Source organism: Melospiza melodia, chromosome 1 (assembly GCF_035770615.1).
Source record: "Melospiza melodia melodia isolate bMelMel2 chromosome 1, bMelMel2.pri, whole genome shotgun sequence".
Lineage (NCBI taxonomy): Eukaryota > Metazoa > Chordata > Aves > Passeriformes > Passerellidae > Melospiza > Melospiza melodia.
Window position 1 is genome coordinate 102,868,471 of NC_086194.1, and position 27,349 is coordinate 102,895,819.

The window sequence follows — 27,349 nt, forward strand, 5'->3', positions numbered from 1 at the left end:
CTTTTTAAATGGCTACTGCTCAAATCCTTTTGTTTTTTTCACCCTTTCTACCAAATTATTTAGTGCTCGTTCTGCTGGTATTCTAAGTCTATGTTCCCATTTTTTTCAGATTCGATACAGAACCAATGATGATTTTTCTTGTTAAATCAGTCAGATGCCATTCCTAGAGTGGGTCAGTGAAATGAATGTCTGAATTCAGCTAAACCCAGATTTTGTCTCTTCAAATGCCAAAGTGTTCAGAGGTTCCTTTTAACTCGAGTTCCACTTGAAGTCTAGTGAAGCTGCTAAGCACATAAACCCATGCATTTTTGAAAATTCTGAGGTGAATATACATTTCAGCTGTTGCATACATAAAACAAGGTCTCACAATTCTCTAGCAACTCTGTAAGGATTGAAAAATCTGTGACTATTGATACCTTGAAGGACAAGCTTGTATAAAATGTTAGGTCTGTGAATGGTTATGTAGCTGCAGTGCCCAGAACTGCAGACACAGCTTTTGACCCAACAGGTCTTGTTCCCAGCGTTGCTGCCTAAAAAGTTCTTGTTGGTGCTGCTCCTTATGAGATTTTTATGAGAATGTAAGGAGAAGACATGAATTTGAATTAGCATGAGAAAAAGTGCAGCTGCTATTTCACCCTATTTTTTAATCCAGATAATTCTCATTAAATAAACTGTAGAGGAAAAGGCAAAAGCACCATATTGCTTTTCAAAGTGCTGGTTTATTTTTTTCCCAAATAAATGTTGCTGGTGATGACAGACACGAGAGATTTCCCATGGATCCAGGCCTGGAGAAGGTTTTTAATGAGCGAGGCGGCTGCTTTCCCCATAGATTGCTGCGTGCAGGCTATGAACCCTGGCATGCTCTCTGGTTGGTGGGTCTAAGAGCTTATCTATGCGCTTCCCATACTCTGAAGATGTCAGCACAGGAACAGTTCTTGCCATTTCCTGTCAAAACACAAAAGTTGCCTTAGAAGAAAATCATAAGGTGAATAAAAAACATGGCAGTTTTCTATTGCTAAATGTGCTTTGGCCAGGGGTAAAAGAACTGACAACTGTACAGCATCTGCAATATGCATGTGTATTTGTTTAGCACCCTTACTGTTCTATCCCCGCTCTAGTTTTTTTATGTTACTTTTATCTTAGTAAAACATGAATGTGTCACTAGATGACAAGATGATAAGAGACAGAGCTGTGGACCAATAATTTTTTTACACAAATACATACACACGTGATTACCATGTGATTACTGGGTAACTAAATGCTTGAAAAGCACCGATTTTATTTTTATTTTTCTCGTGCACTGAGTTGCATGATTCTTTTGGAAAACAGGAGAGATTTGCACCCCCTGTTACAGGAACACCTACCCTCCTTGCACAATTCAGTGAAAGCACAGCATGAAAAAAATCAAAGTCTGAAGAAAAACCCTGAGCAACCACTAGCCCATGCAAGATTTTCCAGAAGGAAATAAAGCATACTACTTTATTTCTGCACAATGAAAGGTTTTACTAAAAATACTTATAGCTGTAAGATTACAGAAATATCTGCTTTGCCATGATGGAAAGTGGACTTGATGAAAAACAACCTGACCAAGAAAAAATTTTAAGCTTGCTCTTATTAAGCTGCACTTTAAGTGGCTGTGCAATCACTATCTGCAATCTGCAGTTCCTTCCTGCGTCAGAGCAACAGGGAGCTACGGAGTCAGAAGGGAAAGACAGGATTTGTTTGTTTTTCTTTCCCTAGCCAAAGGTCTCAGATTTATCAGGCTGCTTGTATATTTGCACACAGACCAACACAGTAAGCCTTAGTCTGCAATGTGTTTTTCTCGTCTTATAATAGACATAGTATCTAACAGGCAAATCAAAATGCAGATGCCACCATAGTTCAAGTGCAAGCAAATTACTACCTTGCTACAACAGACACCAGCGTGAGCAAATCAGCACCTATGTCCTGCAAGGATGCTGGTGGGAGCACAGATTGGTGGGATCTCATAGCAGGGCAGTCAGTTATGACACATTTCTAGCCTCATGGCCAGAACCTGAGGTTCCTGGAAAGATGCTGTAAACACTTTTTAAAAAACAAACAAACAAACAAACAAACAAACAAACAAACAAACAAACAAACAAACTAACTAACTAACTAACTAACTAACTAACTAACTAACTAACTAACTAAACTAACTAACCCACTCAATACAAAAGCTCATTTCAAAACAACCATTGATCTCCCAGTTCTCCTGCCCACCTTACTCCACCCTAATAAAACCTATTCAGTACACCAACTTTTAACCCCAGCAGAATGAAAATCAAGTCAAGAAGACTGGCAGGCAAAATTAAGATAATTTCCTCCCCTGCCCTAGTTGTGGATAAATGCTGAAAAATGACAAACTAAAAAATCTTTGTACCATCAAGAAAGACTTTGCTAGAAATTCGGGGTTTACAGTGCTAATGACAGGCAGCAGTATGTAATTCCAACAGTTTGTGTTCCTTTTAAATAAATAAGTTTATTTAAAATCAGTTTTCAGCATCCTTGGTAGCACAGTGCTGACTGTGCACACTGGCATTTCATCTCTGTGGGTTTGGCATTCAGTGGGTTTCAGATTTTCCAACAGTTGGCTGGGAAGCATCCTGCTGCCCGCCCTCGCAGTGTGTAATTCTAGCACTGTTAGCACTTGCAATCAGCAATGGCAGCCCTGAGCACACACTCCACTGCAGTCACTCAGCTGCATGTAGCTAAACTGAGTATCTGTCACTGTACTCTTGAATTCCCTGGATGCAGTCCAGGAAATAAGGGGCTTACTTGCAGTGGTTTGCTTTTTTCTAGCTCAGGTAAAGCAGTGTGCTGTGGTGGGTACAGACTGTGTTCAGTGTTGAACTAGAAAGATGTCAATTGTATTTCTATTTATTATATTTTATAATTTAGTTATTATTACGTAAAACCTGAGAGGGCCACTGTGATAAAAATGAGTTGAGTATGTGATCTGCACTTAGTTATGGTTACAGTGTTGGGTGCCATGACATGCAGGAGGATTGTGTTGTAGTATTAAGTAACTGTGGGTTTGATGTGTATCCATGCTAATTAAAGGGCTGGATTAAGGGACACCTGTTTGGACAGTCCCTTGTGTGCACTGCCCAGCACAGCTGGTATGAATTCTGGCCCATATAAGTTTGCTCTAGGAAGAAAGCCAATAGGAAAGTGAGTTTTGTTCATACAAGAGCTCAGTAAAATCTGTGACTTTATATTGATGAACTTTCTACACAAATTTCCCACTTGAAAAATATGCTTGGTACTAGGGGAGGGAGGTTGTCTTTGTATTGTTTAAATAAAAAGTTTAATTTCTAATTGGAGTAGTCATTTACACAGATACACAGATTTGCAGTTGAGTTATTAGGCATGAGCAGGTGATGCTAATGGGCACTCCTGGGATTCCTTTGGGAGCATCTAATGCTTCCTGCACTGTCTGATAGAGTTGAAGGGCATTATGGCTACACACTGGCACAGAAATGTCTGGCATATATAGCTGCTAGTGAGACGAATCCCAAGCAGTGGGCTTTGTCAGAAAAAAACCCCCATTTTACTGCACAGAAATTAGAGCAATTTGAACTCCTGTGTCATTCTTCCTTCTTCCTTCTCCATAACCATCAAAGCAGGCAGCCATCCCTACATCCCTAGCCTACCCATCACTCCAATATCCCATGAACTCATTGGGATTTTGAGGTCATTATTACACAGTGGTTAAACTGCATTTGGTTTATGACAGCCTCTGCCTCTGTGTGCAGTTTTGTGTGTGTATGCATAAATATAACCATATACAGAGTCAGTTGTATGTATGTCTATTATTCAGATGCTGCATGCAAAAATACATCCACATACATTTATCATATATATTATAGTATTTCTGTTCCCAAGGGAGTATTTATCTATCAGGCTGCACATCAAACCCAGATTCTGCTGGCCTCAAATACTTGCCCATCCTTTCCCAGCATGCCCATGTGTTCTGACTGACCACACCTTTGCACTAGCTCCCTTTGAATTTCCTTCCTGCAGGGCCATCTGGTGTAGGTTTTCCTAACAAACTCACCAGCTTCAGACACTTGGGCTTTCACAGAAAATGCTGGCGTAGAGAGGGGGGGTGTCAGAGGACAGTAGTGAAGTCATGGCCTCTGAATCCAGCCCTCTTAGGGAAAAGAGTTTTTAAGCACCACAGAAATAACTGCAGAACCACCTGAAGTACAACTCTTGAGGAGCACAGATGGTTCAGAGTACACCCTGCACTCTGCAAGAGAGGATTTGCCTCTTCCCCCTAGCTTTAACTTGCATATGTCTTGTCACCTGGAAATCTTCAGGATATGAAAGAGCAAGAGCTAATTTGGGTGTCTTCATGGGATAATGCTTTCTCCTAAACCTGCAGGCTGAGATCCTCCTTCCAATTCCTTTCTTACAATATGGGCTACATTATAAAGGGTTAAACAATGCCTAGAGCCTCCAGTCATGTCAAAAAGTACAAAACATCTTAAGCAAAGATAATTATGAATTTACCAAAGAGTTACCTCCTCATTAATTTTAAGGCCACGAGCCTTTGCATGTTTTCTGTCACATCGTGGAAGATATTGGTCGTAATCGTCTGGCATTCCAAAAGCAGCATCATAGGTGAAAAAATCTCCTGTCTTGAGAAAAGGGGAAAATGGCTAATTCACATAATTGCTTTACTTTACAGATTACAGAATACATGTAGTTAAATCAATATCTAAATAGTGCATATATTGCATTAGATGATGACAACTGTAATATTACTGAACTCAATAGGAAGTTTGGGCCAGTCCTTTTGAATAGTTTGCAAAATTACCTAATGGCATGTGGTATCATTTATTAACTTTGTTCAGCTCTGATATATCCCCTGTGCCAATTTACTTCTTTCCCCTCCGCCCTTGTAATCTGTTGCAATGTTGGAAATTGATCTGATCTGTTTTAATTTTCTGCACTTAATATTATCCTTCCTAAATTTGTGTATTTGCCAAATGATCTGGCACAGGTATGTAAAAGCAAACCAGGAACTTTCAAACAGACAAAGGTACCCTGCACTGTAAACATAATTCAATTTCTGATTAGAGCAGAATTGAGAAATGTGCTACAGAGGTAATCCTGTGATCCAGTGGTATGCATGACACACATATGTCAGACATTAAAATAAAGCACACTCCAAGCCATAATATTGTTGTTCAACTGTTGTTCAACTGCTTCCAAATAAGCAACATAAAAGATCTGCTCTTCTAACAAAGGCATTTGTGAAAACCAGTCAACAAGTTTTCATAAATGGAATCAAAGCAATTTCAAAGCTAAAAAAACTTTTCAATGAAAAAAAAAAACAAAAAGAAAATCCCCTACTGGAATATGCTGCCTGTTGTAACTGAACTTCATTAAGGGTTGATATTCTGTTAAAAATATCAATCATCATTGGCTTTGAGCATGGCTGACTGAAAGAATGGTGCATTTTGTTTGGCCCTTTTTTGTCCTCTAATTTTACAGTGTGTCCAATTTAACCTTTTAAAATCTCATGTACTTTGATATTTTCAAATTACAGTGGTATTCTCCAAATATAGTCAAGTCATGGCAGGTCAAGAAGGTTATCATAGTTCCCTTAGAATGAAACCATAGTTAAGAGCACTAGTGAGACACTGCTGTAATTTCAGGCTTTGTTTGTAAATGTATCTCCAATACTTGGTTCTGCCTAGAGCAGAGATTATTTTGTATTTAACCTATCTACCCCTTCACTACTCAGAAACCATTGAGCTTCAAAGGATTTCAGGCATGTTCAAGAGCACCCTGCAATGATCTTTCATCTTCATGAATATTTCCATGTTTCCTTGCTTCTCCTTTCCTCCCCACACTACCAGTTTCATTCAGTGAGCATTTAATTTGTACTCACCACCAGAAATGTTGTTTGCTCTTTGCTGGTATTCATGTGGCATTATTTGTTACTTGTTTCAGAGTAAGAAAGAGTAAGTGTCATCTGTTGCTCAGGTCAGAGCAGAGAATTCTTCCTTTCTGGAACTCGCAGTCAGCCAACCTATTATATCAAAAACTAGCTCAGTCCCAGGTATCTGTTTAAGATTTTCTGCCAGGTTTGTAGAGACAACACTTTACTCAATACACTGATAACTTTCTGCTGCTGTTTCTCTTTGTTGTAAATGATAACTTGGTTGGCCTGGGTGGTGGTGGTGGTGGCAGCAAGTTTCTTAAACCCATCAGAGCAAGTGAGTCACACAGAGCTGATGATAAATGTGCACTCAGGGTAGGCATCCTCTGTGTACTGCTGCTAAAGCTAAATGCTTTGCAAGCATTCATTAGTATTTCAGACACACATAAAATAGGTAATAGCTTTCTCCACATCTCAGAAGAGGAAACACCAGGCACACTGGCTACAGTAACTTATGTAAAGCAATCCAGGGAGCAACTGGCAACCAAGGGATTAAAAGGCAGGAATTTCTGGCTTCTGGCCATGCAATGAGCCCATCTTCCTATTTCTCTCTGCTTCAGTCTCTCATACATGGCTGGTTTCAGGTATTTAAAAGGAATGAGATTCTTTTGCTCTATAAATAAAAATATTCAAGTTATCTAATTCCTAAATTTTGCAGAAGAATGAGTTGAATCTGCTTCCTCCCCTATGGCCAAGGCCTGGGCTGTAAAGAAACCTATTAAACAGCTGTCATCACTTTTTGTTTCCATGCCACTGGAGCAGATTTTTTCACAAACCAGGCTGTTGTGAGTGTGAAAGCAGACTAGGAAAGCTCTGCCATAGGGCTGCTAATTCTATGCAGACTTGTGAGCTCCACCAGCTCCAAGAACACCATGCCAGCCCTCTGACCTGCCCTTACCTTCCCTCTTGTTGTGCTCTCCCTACTGTTTCATGAAGGATGGCACCAACTGTGCCTGCTCACCTTTGGGTCAGATCACCCTGCCACGGCAATGCTGGAATCAACACAAAAGAGTCAAAAGAGAAATCTTTTTGTCTTTTAGCAGAACCACCTGGTCAATGCAGGAAATTTGCTGTTCATTCACTACCCAGCACAGTGCTCTGGTCTGTACTCTGCCCACATCCCAGGGACACAGGACGTGCCAGCTCCCACAAACCACCAGTGAGTGCTGCCCAGTGCTTGGTGCATTCAACAGCTTGTCATTTGCATGAGGAGAGGACTCATGGGTTGTATTTATTGTTATAAACTGCCATAGCATTGCTATGTTACATTGACATAATAGGCATTTCAGAACTTTTTTATACTTTTTTTTTTTTTTTTGAGAAAAAAGCCGGTTAACTTCAATGTCTCATATGACACTTCATAGAAAAGTTCACCACCCAGGAACTGTAGCTCAGCTGAGGCAGAATGTGTAAGATTGTTCTCATTTCTGATTTTAAATATGAGGACAGAATGAGAAGCAATGCAGCAGAGTGAGGAGTGAAGCTCCCTGCCAGCACACTTGAGTTACCACACATTGAGTGGCAGTGTACCACCTTCAGAAGCATTCAGTTACAGAGGCATATATTATGTCTCTGTAACATACATATGTTACTGTTTTGAGTAGCTCTAGTGATTTTATTAAAGCTGACCATGCAGAAAATTCATGCAATGCACATGGAAAATCTTTTCCTTCAAATGAGAATGGAGAAGTTTCTTATGAAAGTATTCCCAAGAGTGTGTGTTACAACAAAATCCACTGGTGCTGCATCAAACCCTAGTGACAGATGATGCCTTTCCTAGTGTTCCTCCTAAAAATGCCTCACATTTCATTGATACCAAGTGGCCTATTCATCCTTAATCCTTGGGAAGTAATGTCTCTGCCTTTTCTTGTTATCCAGTGAAAGACCTTAACCTCATTTGTCATCCATTACTAGCAAACACACTTTGCAAAGGCCTCTGATGGTGACTCTTGTTATTTTGGCATTAGATAGCGTAGTAATAGAGATTTATGTCCCACATTTCTGTATCACAAAAAAAAAATTCACTGTGATTGTGGTGAGGAACTAGAACAGGTTGCCCAGAGAAGCTGTGGATGCCTTACCCCTGGAGGTGTTCAAGGCCAGCCTGGATTGGACCTGGTCTAGTGGAAGGTATCCCTGCCCATGGCAGGGGGTTGGAACTGGATGACCTTTAAGATCCCTTCCAACTCGAACCATTCCATGATGCTATGACAATTTTTGGCACCTGTCTGACCAGGTCGCTCATGGTGAGGACGGAGCTCTGCACCAGGTCCAAGCAGAGGGTCTACACTGCTCAGAGACCCACGGGGAAAGCTTGTCCCTGCGCGGCTCCCCGTCTATCCCGGCTCGCTCCATTCAACCCCTCACCTTGTGCGGCCGGTTGAAATAGCTGAGCTCCGGAGGCCCTTCCCGTTTGGGCGGGACGAAGCTGAAGGCGGAGAAGGAAGCGAGGGCAGGCCGCCTCCTCCCCGGCGCGTTGCCGAGCGCCTCCTGCGCCAAGCGCGTCCCGCTGGCGGCCATGCTGCCCCGCCGCCGTTACCCGGCAGCGCCCTGGGCCCCGCCCGGCCCGGGCAGCACGGCCGGAACCGCCCCGGGGCTCGGGGACTCCCGCAGGGCTCTGTCAAACATGAAGTGTGGGTTTCTGGACACCCGATAGCGGAGTTTTGGTCTCAGTCTTGTGCAGCGACTCCAGCTCCCTGGTCCTTTGTGTCCTTGGAAGCTGGGGATGAATGTTGGAGCAAAGCGTAGCCGAAGGGTACTGTCTTTTTTTGCTGTGACAGCTTGCACTAGGCCCCAAATCCCCCTCCAGGTGGGCAAGTTGAATAAAACCACACCACAGCATGGAATTCCCGCCAAAATAAGGAGCCAGTGTCATGAGGACCTTGGACTTCTCCCTTGGGATAGTAGCTCACCTACTCGGGCACAGGCTTTTAAACGCTTCTTGGGCTCTGTCAGGCTTGATGCTGTGACCACTGCTCTGGGGAGCCTGTGCCAGTGCCCAAACACCCTCTGGGTGAAGAACCTTTGTATAATATCCAGCCTAAACCTCCCCAGACTCAGCTTTAGGCCCTTCCCTTAGGTGCTGTCGCTGGTCACCACAGAGAAGAGATCAGTGCTTGTCCCTCCTCTCCCCCTCATAAGGAAGCTGCAACTGCAGTGATATCTCCCTTCATCTCCTCCAGGCTGAGCAGACCAAGTGACCTCAGATGCTCCTCATATGACTTCCCCTCCAGACCCTTCACCATCATTGTTGCCATCCTTTGGATGCTCTGTAACAGCTTTATGTCCTTCTGAAATTTGGGGGCACCCAAACCTGCCCCCAGCACTTGAGATGAGGCCGCCCCAGCTCAGAGCAGAGCAGGACAATGCCTTCCCTTGCCTGGCTGTGATGCTGTGCCTGATGCCCTCCAGGACAGGGTTGGCCCTCCTGGCTGCCAAGGCACTGCTGACTCATGTTCACCTTAACATCCACCAGGACCCCCCAGGTCCCTTTCCATGGCACTGCTTTCCAGCGTCTCATTCCTTGAGTTGTACATACATCCAGAGTTGACCCATCCCATGTGCAGAATCCAGCATAGAATGCTCAGCCATTTCAGGCAATGCAATTCAAAAATTCTCTCATATACTTACTTGTGTTGGGAACACTGAAAATAGGTCTTCTGAGTATAAATCTCAGACTGATTGTAAAACTGCTCTGCCCTAGTAGCACCTGGCTCCTAGTTTTGATGTTCACCCCATGGTTATCCTGGTTTAATACATATATGTAACTATGCCCATGCTGCTTCTTCTGTGGTCCTTAGGGATCTGTGAGTGGCTTGGTTTAGTTTACCTTTGTTGTCTGTAACCACAGGTGTAGAGCTACAGTCCCATAGGCACAGCATTACTGTTATTAATGCTACCAGTAGCTTTTGGTAAGCACTTTCACCATAGCACTCTCCCAGGCATCTTGAATTTCACCAAACATCCAAAATTTATTTTAAATCCCCCAACTTTCAGAGTACTAGAAATCTTCACAAGTGATTGTTTCAGGCATCTTGGAGCCAGGCAATAATTCAGGCCTACAAAAGTATTGTCCCTGTGTAGCTGCCACTCTCCCTCTATAAATCTACTGAATTACACAGACTCCAGCTTCTTTGCAAGTGTAGCATGGAGGCTTTATAATCTGCAGACTGCTGTGGGTGGTTTTTTTTAATCATTAGTGACAATTTCCATCTGCTTATCTAATAATGTCCCTCTACCAATTAAGATCCTGTTCTTTCTGTAGCATGGGCCAAATTAGCACAGTGTAAGCGAGCAGTGAAATTGAAAATCCAACAGCTGCCTTGCATCAGCTTCCTAAGCAGAGACCTGCTTGCCACTGTGCAAGTGCTTTTTTGTAGTTTAGTCCGAGCACAGAGAGATAGCAAGCCCATTTATAAAAAGCAACTCAGCTGAAACTGCAGCTATAAATAGAGCCACAAGAAACTGTTCACCAGAGATACCAACTAAGCTAGGCAAGAGCTCTGAAGTCAGATATTAAATATTTCTCTCCAGTTTTCTTTCTACTGTTCTCCTGTAGCTCCATTTTATTAACATTGAATTGATGGAATTAAATTGAATTACAGCATCTGGATGCAATACAAATTGTCACAAATACTGCTAAGATTTGCCATACCACCACTCCCCCCATTCAAAACAATTTTAAAAAATGCTTTTTACTTAATTTTTCCTTCCCAGTGAAGGTATAAATCCTTTTAAAATAATTTGAAACTTACAGAGGCTTTTCTTCCTGGTCACCTTTTGCAGACTCCCCAAAAGCAGGATGTGAATGCCCAGGGAGGTTTGTCCCAGTTGCCACCAGACTTTATTAATATGCTAGTGTTAAGTGTATGTTCATGTTATAAAATAGCATGGAAAGTCAGTGTGTTTCCTTAATAACTTCAATATGAACATGTAAACAATGGAGCAATTTTAGTCTATATGGTGAAAACTATGCATTCAAATACAGCTGAGCTAAGAGACCCAAGTGTTAAAAGTTGCTTTAAATTTGGTGTCTTGGATGAGAAGTTCAATTGCTGCCCTTTTGGAGAGTAGTAATACCCCCTCAGGTTCCACTGCTAAGGTGTCTGAGTTTTGAACATATTGGTATGTACTTTTATAGCCATAGTGTGTCTCAAAGGCAGGGTCACTGTTCTGAAATGTCCAACTGTTTTGCAGAAAAAAAAATTCCTAAAAGGAATATGAAGCAAATAATAATGGAGACAGGGAAAGGAGACACGAAAGAGACAATGGGGAAGGGAGACAGGATGGACACAAGAGGACAGGTGACATATAACTGGACAGGGCATTGATACACAGAAAAACAGTAGCTGTTTTCTTACTACAAACTGAGGTACTTGTTTTAGCCTTTTGTCACTTAGAGCTGAGATGACATCCTGCTGTCAAATTAAGGCTTAGCAAGTCCTCTCCTGTCCTAGCTCTTTGACCTCCACATGTATCAGTTTGCCATATGGCCCTGACCTTCAGCTGAGCCATGAAGGGGAGACAGTCTTTGCCAAATATGTTCCATTCAATGGCCCTTGAAAGAGGCTGAAACAAAAATAGCTCAGAACTTGTCCCCTTTCTACTACCATAGCTTTGGGTCAAGCCAGTTGTTTCACAGAAGTGCTTGTTTCTTCTGGATCCTAATTACTGACTGAATGCCCACCTCAAATGGGAAGGCTCTTCAGGAGCATTGCATCCATCCCACAGGAGACAGTTCTCCAAGAACAACTCCCATATGAATCCTCCTCACAGTCTGTAGTCTGTCATGAAGGCTTCAGCATGGGTCCCTTTCGTGGGGTGCAGTCCTTCTGGAATAGGCTGCTCCAGTGTGGGTTCCCCATGGGGTCACAGGCCCTGTCAGCAAACCTGCTATAGCACTGGCTCCTCTCTCCAAGGGCTCACAGGTCCTGTCAGGAGCCTCTTCCAGCACAGCTTTCCCACAGGGTCACAGCCTCTTTGGGGCATCCACCTGGTCCAGTGTGGGATTGTCTGTGGGCAGCAGGTGGATCTCTGCTCCACCATGGATCTCCAAGGGCTGCAGGGACACAGCTGCTTGGTGATGGTTTGCACCACAGGCTGCAGGGAAATCTCTGCTCCATAGCCAGGAACATCTCCTTCCTTGCTGCCCCTGTATTTCCAGAGATGCTTCCTCTCTTCAGCTGCTGGTTCTGCTGCATTTTTTATCTCTTCTTAAATGTGTTATTCCAGAGCTGTTGTTGATGGGCTCAATTTGGCCAGTGGTGGGTTAGTCTTGGAGTTGTCTGGCATTGGGTCTGTTGGACATGGGGGAAGTTTCTGGCAGCTTCTCACGGAGACCACCCCTGTAGCCCTGTTCTCTTCTCTTTGCTACCAAAACCTTGCCACACAAGCCAATATAGCTGGCTGATACATGCTGTAATTCAGATCAATATTCTGTTCAATAACTCTCTTGGTAAGTAAAGTAGTATATATTTTTATACATGAGGTGACAGAATTTTCATAAAAATTACTATTTGTAACGCTTTTTTGGAATCAAACATGAAAAATTCTAGCCGAATCAAACATGAAAAATTCTAGCCCAGGAATATCAACCTTTAGAAATACTTCACATGCATTTTTTCCTGTCAAAACTGAGATTTTCATGAAGAGCATCTCAATGGCTACAAATAGATTTGAAAAATTCTCCATCCAAAAGATTTCTAACAATTCTTGGCACAATCTTTGTTTTAAACAGGGCATCCTATAACATAAAAGGGTTTATATCTTTATAGCTGTGAACATTAATAAAATGCCCTTGTCTTGCATTTTGACATGTCAAAAATTGCATTGATCTGAATAATTCCTGCTTCTAAATCTGAAAATGCTTAAAATTAATATGTACCAAGCTTTAGGTTGAACTAGTTATAATTGATTTATATATCACTTTTGACAAATCCACACAAATCTGAATTACTTCAAAGAACAAAAAATTATCTCTTAGTTCCATATTTTATTTAAGGCATATACATCTCATTCTACATTTTTTCAGAATCACTCTGCTAATTTAGACAAAAAATGAAGAATAAAACAAAAAATCCCTAGATTTAAAATTGTTTGGGGTTCACCTGTAAAAAGTCTTGAAGGGTACTAACTACACCTAGAATCTGCTATCCGATAATTAAAAATTAGTGTATATTCATATATAATCACAACAAGAAGGAAAACTATGTATTAAAGTACAAGATAATAATATCTTTTAACAGTACATCTTCTGCTATATAAAGCTTCTTGAAAACATACTTTATTATTTATCCCAGTATGAGGTTCTAAAAATAAAACAGGGAAGATTTGCAACAGCTCTTCCCTCACATCACTTTAGAGACAAGCAGACTGAACTACCTGTGTCTCAGTGGGAAAACGGAGGATTTGTAGATATTTTACAAAATGGAAGAGGCATATACGAATATAAGAAAATGAAAAATACTTTTCATATGGCATAAATGTCTATTCATAAAGCACTAATGTCTCTCTTTAGAAACAGCAGCTACATAGCAATAATTTACAGGTAACACAAACTATTTCCATAGTTTGGAAAAATATCTGCAAGTCTAATCTTTCTTCCTGTCCTTTGGTAGCCCTCCATGAACTGGAGCAGAGCGCTGACTTTGAAAAAGAATTCCAGCAGGCTTACCAGGTGTTCCCGTTTGATTCTCTTTTTCCCAGACCACAGTGAATCACTCTTACATTGATCTTCTGGCTGCTGGCTCACAGTGTGAAATGCATTTGCATTGTACTTCTGGAAGTCCCACTCTGCGGTTCACTAAGGAGCTGTGAATTATGTCACCAACATGAAAGTTGCAGAACTTGACTCTTACTGTGATGTGGAATATGTGGAATGTCAAATACTCATTTACATCATTATCATAAAGTTTTTCAGGTTATGGGCTGATACATGAGTAGTGTTATATCCAGTTACTGAGGCTGAAATTGCTGCAGGAGGAGGAAATAAAATTCTTTTCTTAAGTGTAACTAGACAGCAGAAAAATAAGTCAATATAAACAGTAGATGTAAAATGCATTGGAAGACAAGAGGTATTTATTAAATACAAATAGCTTCTCAGCACTAGAAAGATAGTAATACTCAGCAACTGAAGGCTAGAGAGGATAGTATGCATTTTTCTTTGTCTGGGTAAAGATATGTGTATCTTTTGCCCACTTTCTTGTTCTTTAGCAGGATTTGGCTGCAAGAATCTAAATGCAGTTACAAAATGAGAGAAGAACACCAGTGAAATATGAATGCTTTGAACATGGGCATTTTCAACATGCTCTTGGAGGGAACAAACACACCTTTCTTTATACTTCATTGGACTAGTCAGCTCCCCAACATTCAGATGTTTTAACATTTCATAGCTTACAGAAATAATATTGTTTAACTTTTATAAAATTCACAGTAACAAGGCTATGGAGTTAGGTACAAGGTTTGTTAATGATGAGCAAGAATACAAATGAAAGCAAAATCCTGAATGCACAGGTTATACCTGAAAGCTGCACATATATATGACAATATAATAGAATCAAATTTACATAAGGGTTTTCATCCACAGTAGGAAATTATTGCGTTTACTTGTGGTAATACCACAGTGATTTAAAGGCCCAGAGTACATTCAAAGTCTAAGAAGGAGATCAATAATTTATTTCAATGTTCCTAGGACAAATTTATAGTAAGTGGTGAGGAGGGATTTAGGAGAAGTCTTATGTGACACAGCTAACTGACAGCTAGCCAATGAGTGGGACACTGGGTTTGCGGCCATGTGAGCTATTTGGAAAGTCTTTCATTCCACTGGAAAACATTTATCTTAACTTATTAATTACAAGGAAGAAATCATAAAGACAACAAAAATATTTTTCATGAGATTTTAGTAGACTGAGCACCTGTCTTGAAAATTACCGTTTAAAAGTCTCCAGGACTGGAGGAGAAATTAGGTGTGTTTTGTCAAACATAACTGAAATAACTTACATTTTGCTTTTAGACTTACTTAAGGGGATCAAAATTCAGATTGTCTGTTTTACAGCAAATTAGGCACTTTGAAATCTACTGTCATTCCAGTTCACTAGTGGGCAGATGGCTGCTGTGAGTAAACTGTGCCACATTCAGTGAGACTGGACTGATGCCATGTATTTGTGACCCACAATTTTGAGAACTTAGAAAGGATACCATTGATATACAAATGTATATGTATGTTTCTTGAATGAGCAGTACGAATACTTTTTGGATTTCAATAACATGCTAAGAGGTAACAGTGCATAAGCTGACTTCCATATTCATATGGTATCACTCAGAAAAAAATCTTGTAATTATATGGTATTTTGTAAATAATATTATTTTCTTGTTAGGATGCTATGACTAAAATAACTGATTACAACAATGCAAAAGTTAATTGTTACTGTCTGTGCTTCAAAGGAGCATAGATAATAAAATTACCTACTTTTACTGTCTTTCCCCGGGCTCATCTATAAAACTCTGCAAATGTGATACTTTTTAATTCAAAGGGATTTAAAATAATCTCCGATATCCACAAAATAGCATTTTACTCATACTCATGTCCTAGTGAGTATAAATAAAATTATTAATTTAAATGATAAATAAGATTATTACTTTAAATATCCCACAAAATCCAGCATTGTGAAGGTTAAATGAAAGGCATGCAAGGGTAAAAAAGGTTGTCAAAGTTCAAAACAGAACTTTTTCTTCTCTTGAACAGCTTCTCCTTGTTACTGTTTAAGCACTGCGGGCCAGGTGTTAAGTAGCAGCACTGCTACTGTCTTCAGTGTCCCCCACTTTGTGTTTATGGATTTGAAGTCAGTCTTCTGTATCACCTAGGCAATGACTGCAAAGTGCCTAGGATGCCACCAATGACTGAAGACAGTAGAGGTGATTTAGTTTCTGAAAGGCAATAGCAAGTCTAGCAGATATTATTGACCAAGGCTGTTGAGACAGCTGGCCATAGCCCGCCTCAACATCTAACTACTGAATAAAAAGCAGTGGCAGCAGCAGAAAACACGCAGCTTTAGAGTGACAGAAGCCAAGGAAGGAAGCAAAACTAAGAGACAGCAACAGTAAGACAAAGTACATATAAACTTTTAATGAATTAACTTTACAAAAGACAATAGCTTCAAAACATTTGACACGTTTGTACAAAACTATTCCAGCATTTTTAGTTCTCTCTTCAGAAAGAATGCCAGCAAACCACCCAACGTGTCCCTGGCTATGAGATGCAACTGGTGATCACATCCAAATCATGTGTGGACAGAGTAAACTTATTTACAATACTGTATACTTTAATACCAGATTAGTGGATGCTATTGGGGAGCGACTGTATTTTCCAGAAAACACCATGCATCAGAAAATAGTATGCACCCCTAGCTTTATTGCCTTTTTTCCCCGCATTTGTCACTAACACTTCTCTTTAGTCCTTTCAGGATGCATTACCTCCTTTTGATTCCTATTCCTTCTTTTCTTATCCTTGAATAACAGTGCAAGTAGCAGTACAATCTTCCAGTCCTATAGCGTACATCACAACTGTCCTTGAACATAGAAATATCAAGGTGCAAAATGATGGCTCATGGGACTATTCTGCAGCCATATTAAAATAAGTGCCACATACCAGAAAATAGCACGCATGTTAAGGGCCGAAATGTAGTTAAAAAGTGCGTGATACTTTCCTGAAAATATGGTATTGATGACACATACAAGCATCTTCAAGATGCCACATTCCCTTGTGAAAGGGATCTAGTCATTTCTGTATGTACAAAGTATGTCTTCAATTCTCCTTTTCCTTTTACATTTATTATTCCTCTGCAGGTGCTCATGTACCCCAGTGTTTGCAGGACGTTGTTTGTCTCCTCTGTAACCTGCAACAATACAGTAATACAGCCAGTGTTGATAACAAAGCAGAGCAGAACCTTCTTCCAGAGTGTGAAGATAACATAATGTTCTCTTCATTTTTAAGGGGTTTGCTGTGATTCTCGTAAGGCCTTTAGGGGTCTCAGGTGAAGTTTTAACACCTAAGCATTCAAGCAGTCCGTTGCTAGATGCCCACTCTAATCATTTACATCAAGAATCAAATTTGGTGTAACCACATCTGTATCCAGGGTTGCCAGCAGAGAGCTTGTAGATAGATACATGGAACTAGGGATAATATTCTTTCTCACATAGCACTCTCCTCATCTTCAAGACCTTATTTTCACTTGAGTAGACCCAAGCTTCCACATCATTCTACAACTGCTAAGGACATGTACATGAAGTGATGGTAAGGAAATGGTTAGCATCACTTGTCAGAGCTGCTGTTGCCAGTTTCTTACATAAATGTTTGTGAACCAAACTTTAGCCCATTCTCCCATTTTAGGTAAAAGCCCATTAGCACAAAATCAAGGCTTACCTGTATTTTATCTAAGACACCAGTGCTGTCCATCCTGCTGGCCACATTTACTGTATTGCCCCATATATCATATTGTGGTTTTTGAGCTCCAATTACTCCAGCTATTACAGGTCCATGGTTTATACCTGGAAAGCATCAGAACTTAACGTTAGCAATGAAGAGAAAGGCAACAAAGCCGATGAAGGCCCTGTATCACAAGTCCTATGAGGAGCCTGTGAGGGAGCTGGGGTCACTTAGCCTTGAGAAAAGGAGGCTCAGGGAAACCTTATTGCTCCCTACAGCTCTCTGAGAAGAGGCTGTAGGTAGGTGGGGGTTGGTCTCTTCTCCCAGGCAACTAATGACAGTGTAAGATGACAGTCTCAAGCTGTGCCAGGGGAGATTTAGGTGATCATTAGGAGGAATTGCTTCACATTCAAGTGTGACTAGACATTGGAATGGGCTGCCCAGGAAGGTGGTGGAGTTATTGTCCCCGGAGGTGTTAAAGAAAAGACTGGATGTGGCATTTGGTGCCATGGTCTAGTTGACATGGGGATGTTCAGTCATAGGTCAGACTTGATGATCTTAGAGGTCTTTTCAAACTTAACTGATTCTGTGAAGATCCACCAAACAAGGACACAAAGTGCATCTGGCATAGAGCAAGTCAATGAACGCAGCATTTGCCCCTCACTGAATAGTGAGTATGGCAGCAAACATCATGGTTTTATTAACCATTTATGGCAGGAGAATGTTAGTTATAGAAATGTCAAATGTGAGTTCATCTAATTTTAGTTTTACAGCTCCCTCCCATCCTGAGTAACTTGCTATATTCAGCCACTGGCACCCTTATAATAACCTGCTGCTGCCTTTATTATCTAGCATGGAACCACACTGTGGGTGAGCAGCAGCTTCTGAGAAAACAGATATACAAGCATTTCTTTAAATTTCTACTTGTAGTGAAAAGAGCCTCTCCTCTGCAATAGTTAAAGGCCCAATCAAGTTGCTTTTATAGTATTCTTTGCTTCTTAAATGTAGAATAAACTAAAGAGAATCAGCTGAAAGGATTTGAGGCCTTGTTCTGAAGGCTGGATTGACCACAGAATTGTCCTAAAGATCTGCAATATAAATATATGTATTCAAATACTTTGATTAAGTATGATGTGGAACAGAAGCTATAGTCCCTTGTTAGACTCTGGGCATTTTTTATCTTGCAGTCAGTTTGTAACCTATATTATGTCTGTAAAGTAAATGTGTTTTACTTTGCTAGGAGGGAAAGAAACCAGGAGGTAAAATCCAAAGTACTATTGATAACCAGCATCAAAGGTACTATAATTGTAACTGTACATACTGATGAGCAGGAAAGACAAGTTAGGCCTAGTGAGAAATAAACCCTGAACAAGTGAGTAATTTGGATTTATAAAATTATCTCAATGGATCTTAACCGATTTCTGTTAGCTCCTTGACAGGAACCATCATTAGGGATATATCTGCGCAGTCAAATAAAAGTGTGATTGTAGGATGGAGCTGGATCTCAGAGCTGGCTCATCTGGTATGTAACATGGCAGCACAGGCTAGCAACAACACTATCAGCCCACTTGGAAATCCTGGAAAATGTGACTGTAGAAGTTAAATTGGGAAAAGATGCAAACTCTACAAGATAACAAATGGAACCTGATATATGTTACTGTACGAGCTGGCTTGTACTGATAAATAAGAAACCCAGCTCGGTTCCGCAAACCGGGCCCTGGGTTGATAGATAGGGAACTTCATCTATCACATTCCATCCTGGGCTGTGGACATCTCACTGGTCAGGAGCTGGGCTGTGGGAGGATCAGACCAGTGAGCTGTCTAAATCTGGGAGTCTTGAACTCCCTATATATAAGGAGGCTCTCAACAACAGAAGAGGCTGTTTGTCATATGGAGCTTGGAGGTGTGTGTGTTGTCCCTGTCTCCAACCACCAACCCCACAGAACATGTGAAATATTAAACATAATAGATATATATTTTTCTAAGTGCTCAGGGTTCAATGCACAAAGAGACTTGGGCATTGCACCACTTTGCATTAACAGCTTTGCCATGGATGGGTTTTCTCTACTTCATGACATACAACTTGTAGAAAACACTAGGGAACTAAGACTGGAATCCACAAAAGCCATCTGCTGGGTAGCCCAATCTGGTTAGCAGGGAATATTGAAGAGATGTGTGTAGCCATGGTCCAGAAGCTGGGGCAGTGCAGTAGGATTTTTCTACAAAATACAATGAGCAGGAAGGGACTTTCATTTTTTACCTCCTTCCTGAACCACTGCTGTTGATCACTTGAGAAATACCTCAGGAGCTGAGGAGTCACCTTCAGATGCCTCCTCCTTTGAGGAAACTTCTACCAGTATATCTTAGGGATGTGTTCTGGCCACCCAAGCATTGTGGGATATGCTGCTCTATGTCATTCCTGCTGGTGTTTCATCTTTTTTGCATGACACACATGAATGTTTTTGGGACATGGCTGGAAGAGTAGTACTCTCACTACAGGGGGATGCTCTAACAGAGGGTGATATTATCTATCTCTTTCTCTCATATCCACAGCAATATTTAATCATTCTATGAAATGCAACACTGTTCAGCAGGAATGACAGAGAATACCTCATTCTGAAGTGTCCTACAGCCTGGGCTCACGGCCCAGCCTCACCCAAAACCAGGAACCAAATTAAGTCACCTACAACACAGACAAATGTTCCAACTATGAAGTTATATGGAAAATAACACACCAGCCTCTGTTCTGAAAGAAAGTAATACATGTGCAAAACTTGCTGCAAAAGCATATCTGAGCCTTGGCTCATAAATCAAGCGTCTCAACTTGCGGAAGGGGAGGAATGCCTAAAATGTCATCTAGATCCTCCTCTTCCTTATCTGACAAGATCAGAGCAGTGTGTACTTCCTAAGTCACACTAGCATTTCAGGCACTCACAGAAGATTATGAAAGATGAGATCTCTAATGAGTTGCAAAAATTTCAGACTTCGATGCTGGCCGAGGGATGCTTTTACAAAGGGCAGTTTGGGTAGAAATCCTTACAGTGGGGACTAGGTCAGAAGTAGTTAAAATGTTTCTGTGGCTATAATTAGTATGGATATCAGAGGCTTTCATCATCAGGTGTTGGGAAGTGGAGAAGTAGTGATGTGAAAATGAAGATCTCAGTATGTTGCCTATGTTGCATTATGGTGGTACAAATACTACTTTGGGGCCTGTGTTTCTTTTTAGAGTTAAAACATTTTTTCATTTCATGAAGCAAAGGAGTCTGAGTTCTCTGTAATCTTTAGAAAGATTAGTAAAAATCCAAAGTTAAGCATTTTGTTTTGCTTCACGGTCCCCACTTGAAAGGACCCAGTACTGCTTTAAGCAGCTTGCAGATGTAGCCCCGGCACCCAACAGCTGCCTATCTGTACTGGAGCTGCTGGTATGTGCAATGTCAGCTATGGCTAGAACCATCAGGTTCTGTATCACTGTGAGAAGGAAGCATACTTCTGATTTGCTTTGTCATTTTTAGCAAGGAATACAAAACATACTGGCAAAGGAGTGCCCTAAGAAGCTCGTTTAGTCAGAAGACAGCCAGTTTTGCCAGTGGGTGGCACTGTGAAATAGACTTGGGAGGAGCAGCCGAAAGGAAAAGCAAGCGGTACAGTAAGGCAGGAGAAGAGGCAGGAGAATAACTGTTGGAAATCAAATACTTCTGACACATTTACAGAATTTATGGGTTTTCAATATTTGTTTACTGTTTTCATTTCACACTTTCCATGTTACATATTGCATTGTGAAACTGCTGTGTACTGCTATCAGGAAATAAACATTTTGGAACATACGGTTCTTGACCAGCTCTGAATTCATTTATCATTCTTTCTACTGCTTACTGCAGCTGTCTGTTTCTTTTTAAAAATACCAGGATGCACAAAAAAAAAAGCAATTAGAAACTGAAACATAAGGGATACTTCTTTCCAAGATAAATAACTAGTCATCTTTGCTCTTACCTGAATAACAAAGGCAAATACTCTCCCTTGTCTAACAGTTCAAAGGAAAGAGTGCATTTCTGTGTGCTTGCTTGAATTTAGTACATGTAAAATATTTCAGACTCCAGCCTCACTGACCCCTTATAGCTCCTGTCCTCTGAAAAAACATTTATATAATTTTGCAAAGCCCAGTCTAGAGTTGTATTGTGTACTCTTTTGGTATTTGTAAACTTCCAAAAATGCACAGCTTATAACCTCTGCAATAATTTTTAAAGAGTTACCATAAAACCACTCAGAGCTATGTGAACAAATTTTTTCAACTACTCTTTAAATAGGAATACTGCCCTTTTCTGAGTTTAGCCTTGAAACACTCTAGGCGTTGATAGGCAATACCATGTAGGCTGTTTTTAAACAAGGTAAAGATGGTGCTGTTTACTATCATGGCCCTTTTGGTCAGTTCTGTTACTACTTTAATTCCCCCCCTTGTCCACGATGCTCTCCTAAGAATCGTATGATACTCACCTACTCGTAACTTGAAGTCATTGAATGAATGCTTGTTTATGACATCCAGTTTTGCCACCAAGGCAAATGCAAACTCCACCATGGTTCCTATGTGCATATACTGTCGTTCAGGTTCCTGAATTCAAAAGACAAGCAAACAGTGTGAAATCAGTCTTGTGAGCCTTGGTTGCTGCGAGAATACAACCAAAATACTTTGAACACTTGAAGACACTTATGCCCTTAGGGATGTCCTCTGCAGGCAGATGCAGAGAAGTAATGTAGAAGGTGGTACCCTGTCCAGCATCAGTAAGATCAAACAATGGCCAAGACACAGAGTGCATTTCACTTGTGTACAACCAGGCAGTCTAGTGGTGATTGATCCAAACCATGCCTAATCCAACATTTTGATTGTCAAGTGACTGATTAGCTGCTGTTTAATCCCACAGGCACTCAATATCTATGTGTGCCTATAATTTGTTAATTCATTTTCTTTAAGTGTCTGCTTCTATTGTATTCGCTTTCATAATAAATAATGCTTGCGGACAGCTCTACAGAGATTCTTTCCTCTCACTGTTGCACAGCTCAGCACCCTTATAAAATTCTTAAGATCCAGTGAAATTCACAATTCTAAAAATTCTTCCACTGATCTCATCTTGCAGATAAGCAAGTACATTTGAGAACATTTAACAGACCTGAAAATTACTAAAATGCAAGAGGAAGAGGGCAACCCCACTCTGCACTTTTACTTACAGAGTTTATACAACTTACCAAGGCTGTAGATTTATTCTCTCCTCATACATAACAAAGCAACCTTATTTTAAGTGCTGTTTTGAGTCCTTTCAGCCTGAGGAGAAAATTGATTTTGGTATCCCACAGCCCAAGGTAGGATCCTGACAAGTGACTGATTTAATAATACATGGACTCGTTGATCTCTATGAGAAATTACTGAATCTTCCCTATTTCTTGAGATAAAGGGACAGAAGAGATGGACAGATGACAACTTCAGAGATGATTCATGGAGTGTGTGCATCAGTCTAGGGTGGGACAGTAGTGGTGCTTGCTGGAGCAGCTGTTTAGATAAATGAAGCCTGTTTCCTTTGGAGTTCACTCCTAGCTAAAACAGATGGTTTCCTGTTCAGCTGATATATTCAGACCCCTTCCTTAGGCACTTAGTCTTCCTTGGATGCTTGTTTTAAGCTGGGGGTGGTTCCCAGCAGTATGTCTAGCAGTCAGTCACTGCCTCACTAGGTACTGCAGGATCTGTGCATCTTTGGGAATCTGGAATGAAGGCTGCTGAGTTTTGCTGGGTTTCTTTTGAGAATGTGAACTAAATCACCAAAGGAATGCTAAACTGTGGATCTCCTGATTGTGGAAATAACTCCTGTGATAAATTTCTTCCTCTGCATACACTAGTTTTAGTTGTGATTGAGAGCTCTCTATGTCTTCATATCTTCGGTCTGCAGCTCTGCATTTTCTTCATCTCCTTCACCTCCCTGCATTAAATGTCAGAGCTAATTTAAAATAATCCTTTGTCCTCAGAATCCTTAGGGTCTACAGTTCACATAGTAATTGCTTGTGTTTAGAAGGAACATGAGTTTGGCAAGAGCACATTAATCCTTAGCAGAGACTGTGTTGATTCTTAATTGCTGTCTCTCTGTTGCCAACCTATAGTACTCTAAAGAGATCATGGCAGAGGCAAGGTTTTTGAATAAGTTATGAATTGCTTTTCTGATCTGGATTTCCACTGACTACAGTTCCTAATCTTACCATATTAAGTAAACTAGAAATAAAAGAACATATTCTCAGTGCTGAGTCTGAGGGTTCTAAAAGTGTAGTTAGTAAGGCAAATCATCCCTCCCAGCTCACAATGGAAAACTTTAATTCTTGCAATCTTTTGTATGCTCTGTTAATCCAGTCCTGATGTAGCACATAGGAATGAAATGTTGTACTGTATCCAGAGCAGAAGGCCTGTTTTAGCAAATACAGAGGTGGCATTTTCAAACTGCAATGGGAAGAAAAATTCACAGAATTTATACTAAAGTATATACTTGTCCAGTACAATACAATCTATGCTAATAAGAAAAAACTAGGCCACATTATTATACATAATCTGCAGCTTAATAAGCAAAATTTTAGCCTTCATTTGAATATGCTTTTTATTAAGCAGAAACATGTTTTCCTGTACCTGACACTGTTCTTGGTTGGGTGTAGCACTGAGTCCTGTTGCTGCCATGTAAGTGCTTCCAATGGTCTTTATCTTTTCAACTCCACTGAACTTTGGCTTTGACAACAACTGTAAAACAAGGACAGTCATTCATTATTCTGATCAGCAGTCCTGTTAGTCTAACACCAATCAGAGACTCAAGTCTTAGAACAGTTTCTGTATGGACCTCAAATGGCTTCACAAATATATACAGGATGAAGGAATTAAGGATGGATAAAACAATGGTTACAGAACTCCAAGAAAAGGGAATTTCTTTCTTCTCAAATAACTTTTTACTATACAGAAATTAAATTTATGGTAGTGAGAATAAATTCCATCTTATTTTACATACAGCGTATAAAAGTCAGTAGACTTTGCACTCCTGTGATATTGGAAGTGGACCACCATGCCAGCCAACAGTTAAGCTTTAGGCAGGTTTCTGAAAGTAAGCATCCATTCCATGCCAGTGGAATACTCCATGCCAACAGGACTAAAATTCAAGGATTTTAGTACATATATCCCAATTTTTTTGAACATTGAATACCCAATGCTCTCCAAATGGGTTTGCTGCTGAAATACCCTCTATAGCTTCAGACCCACAAATCCAGACTGTGCTCTCTGAGTCATGACACGATTTTAATACCTTTTACTGGTATCTTCATCACTAATGACTTCCCTACACAGAAATACTGTTCTCAGTGAGGCCTTTATAGATGCCTTTTCCTAATCCATCTGTAGTCATACTCTCTCTTTGCTTCTGACTTGAGTGAATGGAACATCACAACTTTTATAGTCCTTTGATGTGCTTGTGTATCAAATCATCAGTGCAGATCAGGTATAACACAAAGGTTATGCCTGACTTTAAACATTCGTATTTAGAACCTATGGTTAATCCATGGCATGTAATGTAATTGTCTCAAAAACTGCAGCTAATGGGCAAAAAAAAAATACTCTTAGGATTCTCATTATAGGAAATCAAAAGCAATTGAATATGATGTGAGATCAGTATCTGATTTATCTCACATAAATCTATTTTTTTCTTTAATAGTCCCTGTAAGTATTTTCTGACAGCTCTTCCACTCTCCCCTTCAAGTATGTTTTCTGACTGTTGCATATCATGAGTTAGTAAGATTGAAATCATATGTCAAACACTGTTGTAGTACATACATCATCAAAGTCCGCAATGATCTCATTCAGCAGCCTGAGACATTCCAACCCTTCCTTGTTTACATCAGATTCTGTGTAAAATTCCTTGAAATCCGGAACAGAGGCAAACATGACACAGACGCAGTCATATGACTGGTGATACAGGTCCTGTCCAAAAGAAAACAGTATAAAGAAAAAACAATTATCATAGTCTGCTGTAAATAACTTTCCTAATTAACATGCCGTATCCAGGATCAAAAACAGAGGTGCTGCAGTAGTTGGAATGCCTTAAGATGGAGGTTGGATGTTTTTTGCATTTAGCTGCATTTATTAATTTAAAACAATGCATAAACCTATTCATAAGAGAGAATTAACACAAAAGGCTGAAAATATTGTAATGATTTTTTTTTTCTTCCTGAACATTAACTTTGTGAAAACAAAATGTTCACTAATTCATTAGACAGGGCCCATCTTTGAAACTTCTTATGAAGAGAATTTAGTCTGGCTTGCACGGCTGAAAATGTATTTTGTAAATCAATATCCAATTTATTATTGGCTGTTTATTATTGTACTAACTAAAAAACTGAACCAAAATCACAAACTCAGTGTACTACAAGTGAATAATGCAAAATGACCCTGATTGATAGTTCCTAACCTAAAATGACAATATGCCTAAGAGGACAAAATAATTATCCTTTCTTTTGCATAACAAGGAGCTGGGCCAAAGAGAAAAGAATTCATCTGAACTGAAACTTACTTATGGCAGAGTCTGCACTACCTTCTGTGACCACTGAAATGACAGCATCTCTACTCCACAGAAAGATTTTAGTGCTAAAAATGACCACCTCCCACTACACCCTTCACTTTCCTCTGCACTGCCCTTGAACATGAGACTATCTCTTCTTTCGGGACAAATTCACATCCCCCCAAAAAAGATAGAAAGAAAAACAAATTATTAAACTAACACTTAAAAAAGAAATAACATCTATATACAAAGGTAGACATAGCTATAAACGAGGCTGTTATCTACTTTTATGTAAAACTACCTTCAAGTTATTATTTGAGAAACAAGGGATTTCAATAGTCACATAAAAAGGATTTATTCTGTGAGTGCAAGAAGCATAAGATAGTATTTTCCTGTTTACTTAGCAAAGCTTGGGTTTTGCAATTTGACAGTCAGTGTGTCCTTTTGGAAGAATGTGGTGTGTCTGTACACAGATGTGCACAGACATAGGGGATCTTTACTGCTGATGTATAACTGAAAAATAACAGAACTATGGGAAAACTGCTGACTGCTTCATCCCATCACAGGGGTAAAGGAAATTTCTGAGCAAACATGAAAATAATGATGGACAGGAAGGAACACATGCAGCTGCAGGAGATAAATTTTTTATAACTAGATTTTTGTGCCTCCTGTATTTTCTAGGGATTTTATACCCATAGCATTGCTGACGCTCCACCACAACTGTATGCTGTAGGGATGGAATACATTGATTCACAGCTCCAGCTGTTATTCTTTTGTAGCACCATGATTAAATCCAGATTTTTGAGACTCTCCTGTGGGAAACCCAAGGGTCAAGCCAGTAAGGAAATCTGGTCTGACTGTGAGTGTGTGGGGAGTCCAGCAGGGCACCTGTTGGCTCACTGGAGCTGCCCACTGTGAAGGGAATTCGGTCCCTTCTTGGGTGCTGCAGTTGTGACTGCCACAGTGGCTCCTGCATGGTCACATGGGGTATTTCCTTAGCAAGGTACAGAGACTACATTCCATGGTTAACTCAGCTTTACTTCTATTTCCTCAGGTCATCTTCACTGTAACTTCATTTCAATTACAGCGACCCATTTGTCCTCCTTCCTCTCTAATAATTCATCTCCACTAATGAATGCTCAATTACATACCACCATCATGGAACAACAACAAGTGGCACTATTTATAACCAGATAACTAGTAATTGTGACTATCACAATAAATTTCAGAGAATTTCAAGGAGTCATCCCTATCTAGTTTATTTTGATCATAATAATAAAGAATGTTACAATTGAGTGCCTTAATTTTCCTGAGAGTTCTTCTCTTGAAACAGTACTCTCCAAAATATGTAGTTAGAAAATTAAGTGCAATACTATTCTAGGAAGGAAT

The 27,349-nt window shown here is 40.3% G+C and overlaps 2 protein-coding genes across 2 annotated transcripts in view; both read right to left on the minus strand.

Moving 5' to 3' along the window:
• Positions 1 to 702: 702 nt before the first annotated feature.
• CFAP90 (cilia and flagella associated protein 90) lies at positions 703 to 8,494 on the minus strand. The gene is made up of 3 exons (XM_063163022.1): positions 8,342 to 8,494; positions 4,548 to 4,664; positions 703 to 945 (listed from the first exon to the last, which is right to left on the minus strand). Exons 1-3 carry the CDS (start codon positions 8,492 to 8,494, stop codon positions 799 to 801), a joined length of 417 nt encoding a protein of 138 aa, XP_063019092.1. The 3' UTR covers positions 703 to 798.
• Positions 8,495 to 16,077: 7,583 nt separating this feature from the next.
• The window catches only part of ADCY2 (adenylate cyclase 2), a 204,549-nt gene continuing 193,277 nt past the window's right edge, over positions 16,078 to 27,349 (minus strand). The window contains exons 21-25 of the mRNA XM_063163008.1: positions 25,237 to 25,383; positions 24,052 to 24,159; positions 21,888 to 22,002; positions 17,394 to 17,518; positions 16,078 to 16,866 (exon numbers count right to left, since the gene is read on the minus strand). Coding sequence (XP_063019078.1) covers positions 16,714 to 16,866; positions 17,394 to 17,518; positions 21,888 to 22,002; positions 24,052 to 24,159; positions 25,237 to 25,383 — 648 coding nt within the window. The 3' untranslated portion in view covers positions 16,078 to 16,713. The remainder of the gene's footprint in view (positions 16,867 to 17,393; positions 17,519 to 21,887; positions 22,003 to 24,051; positions 24,160 to 25,236; positions 25,384 to 27,349) is intronic.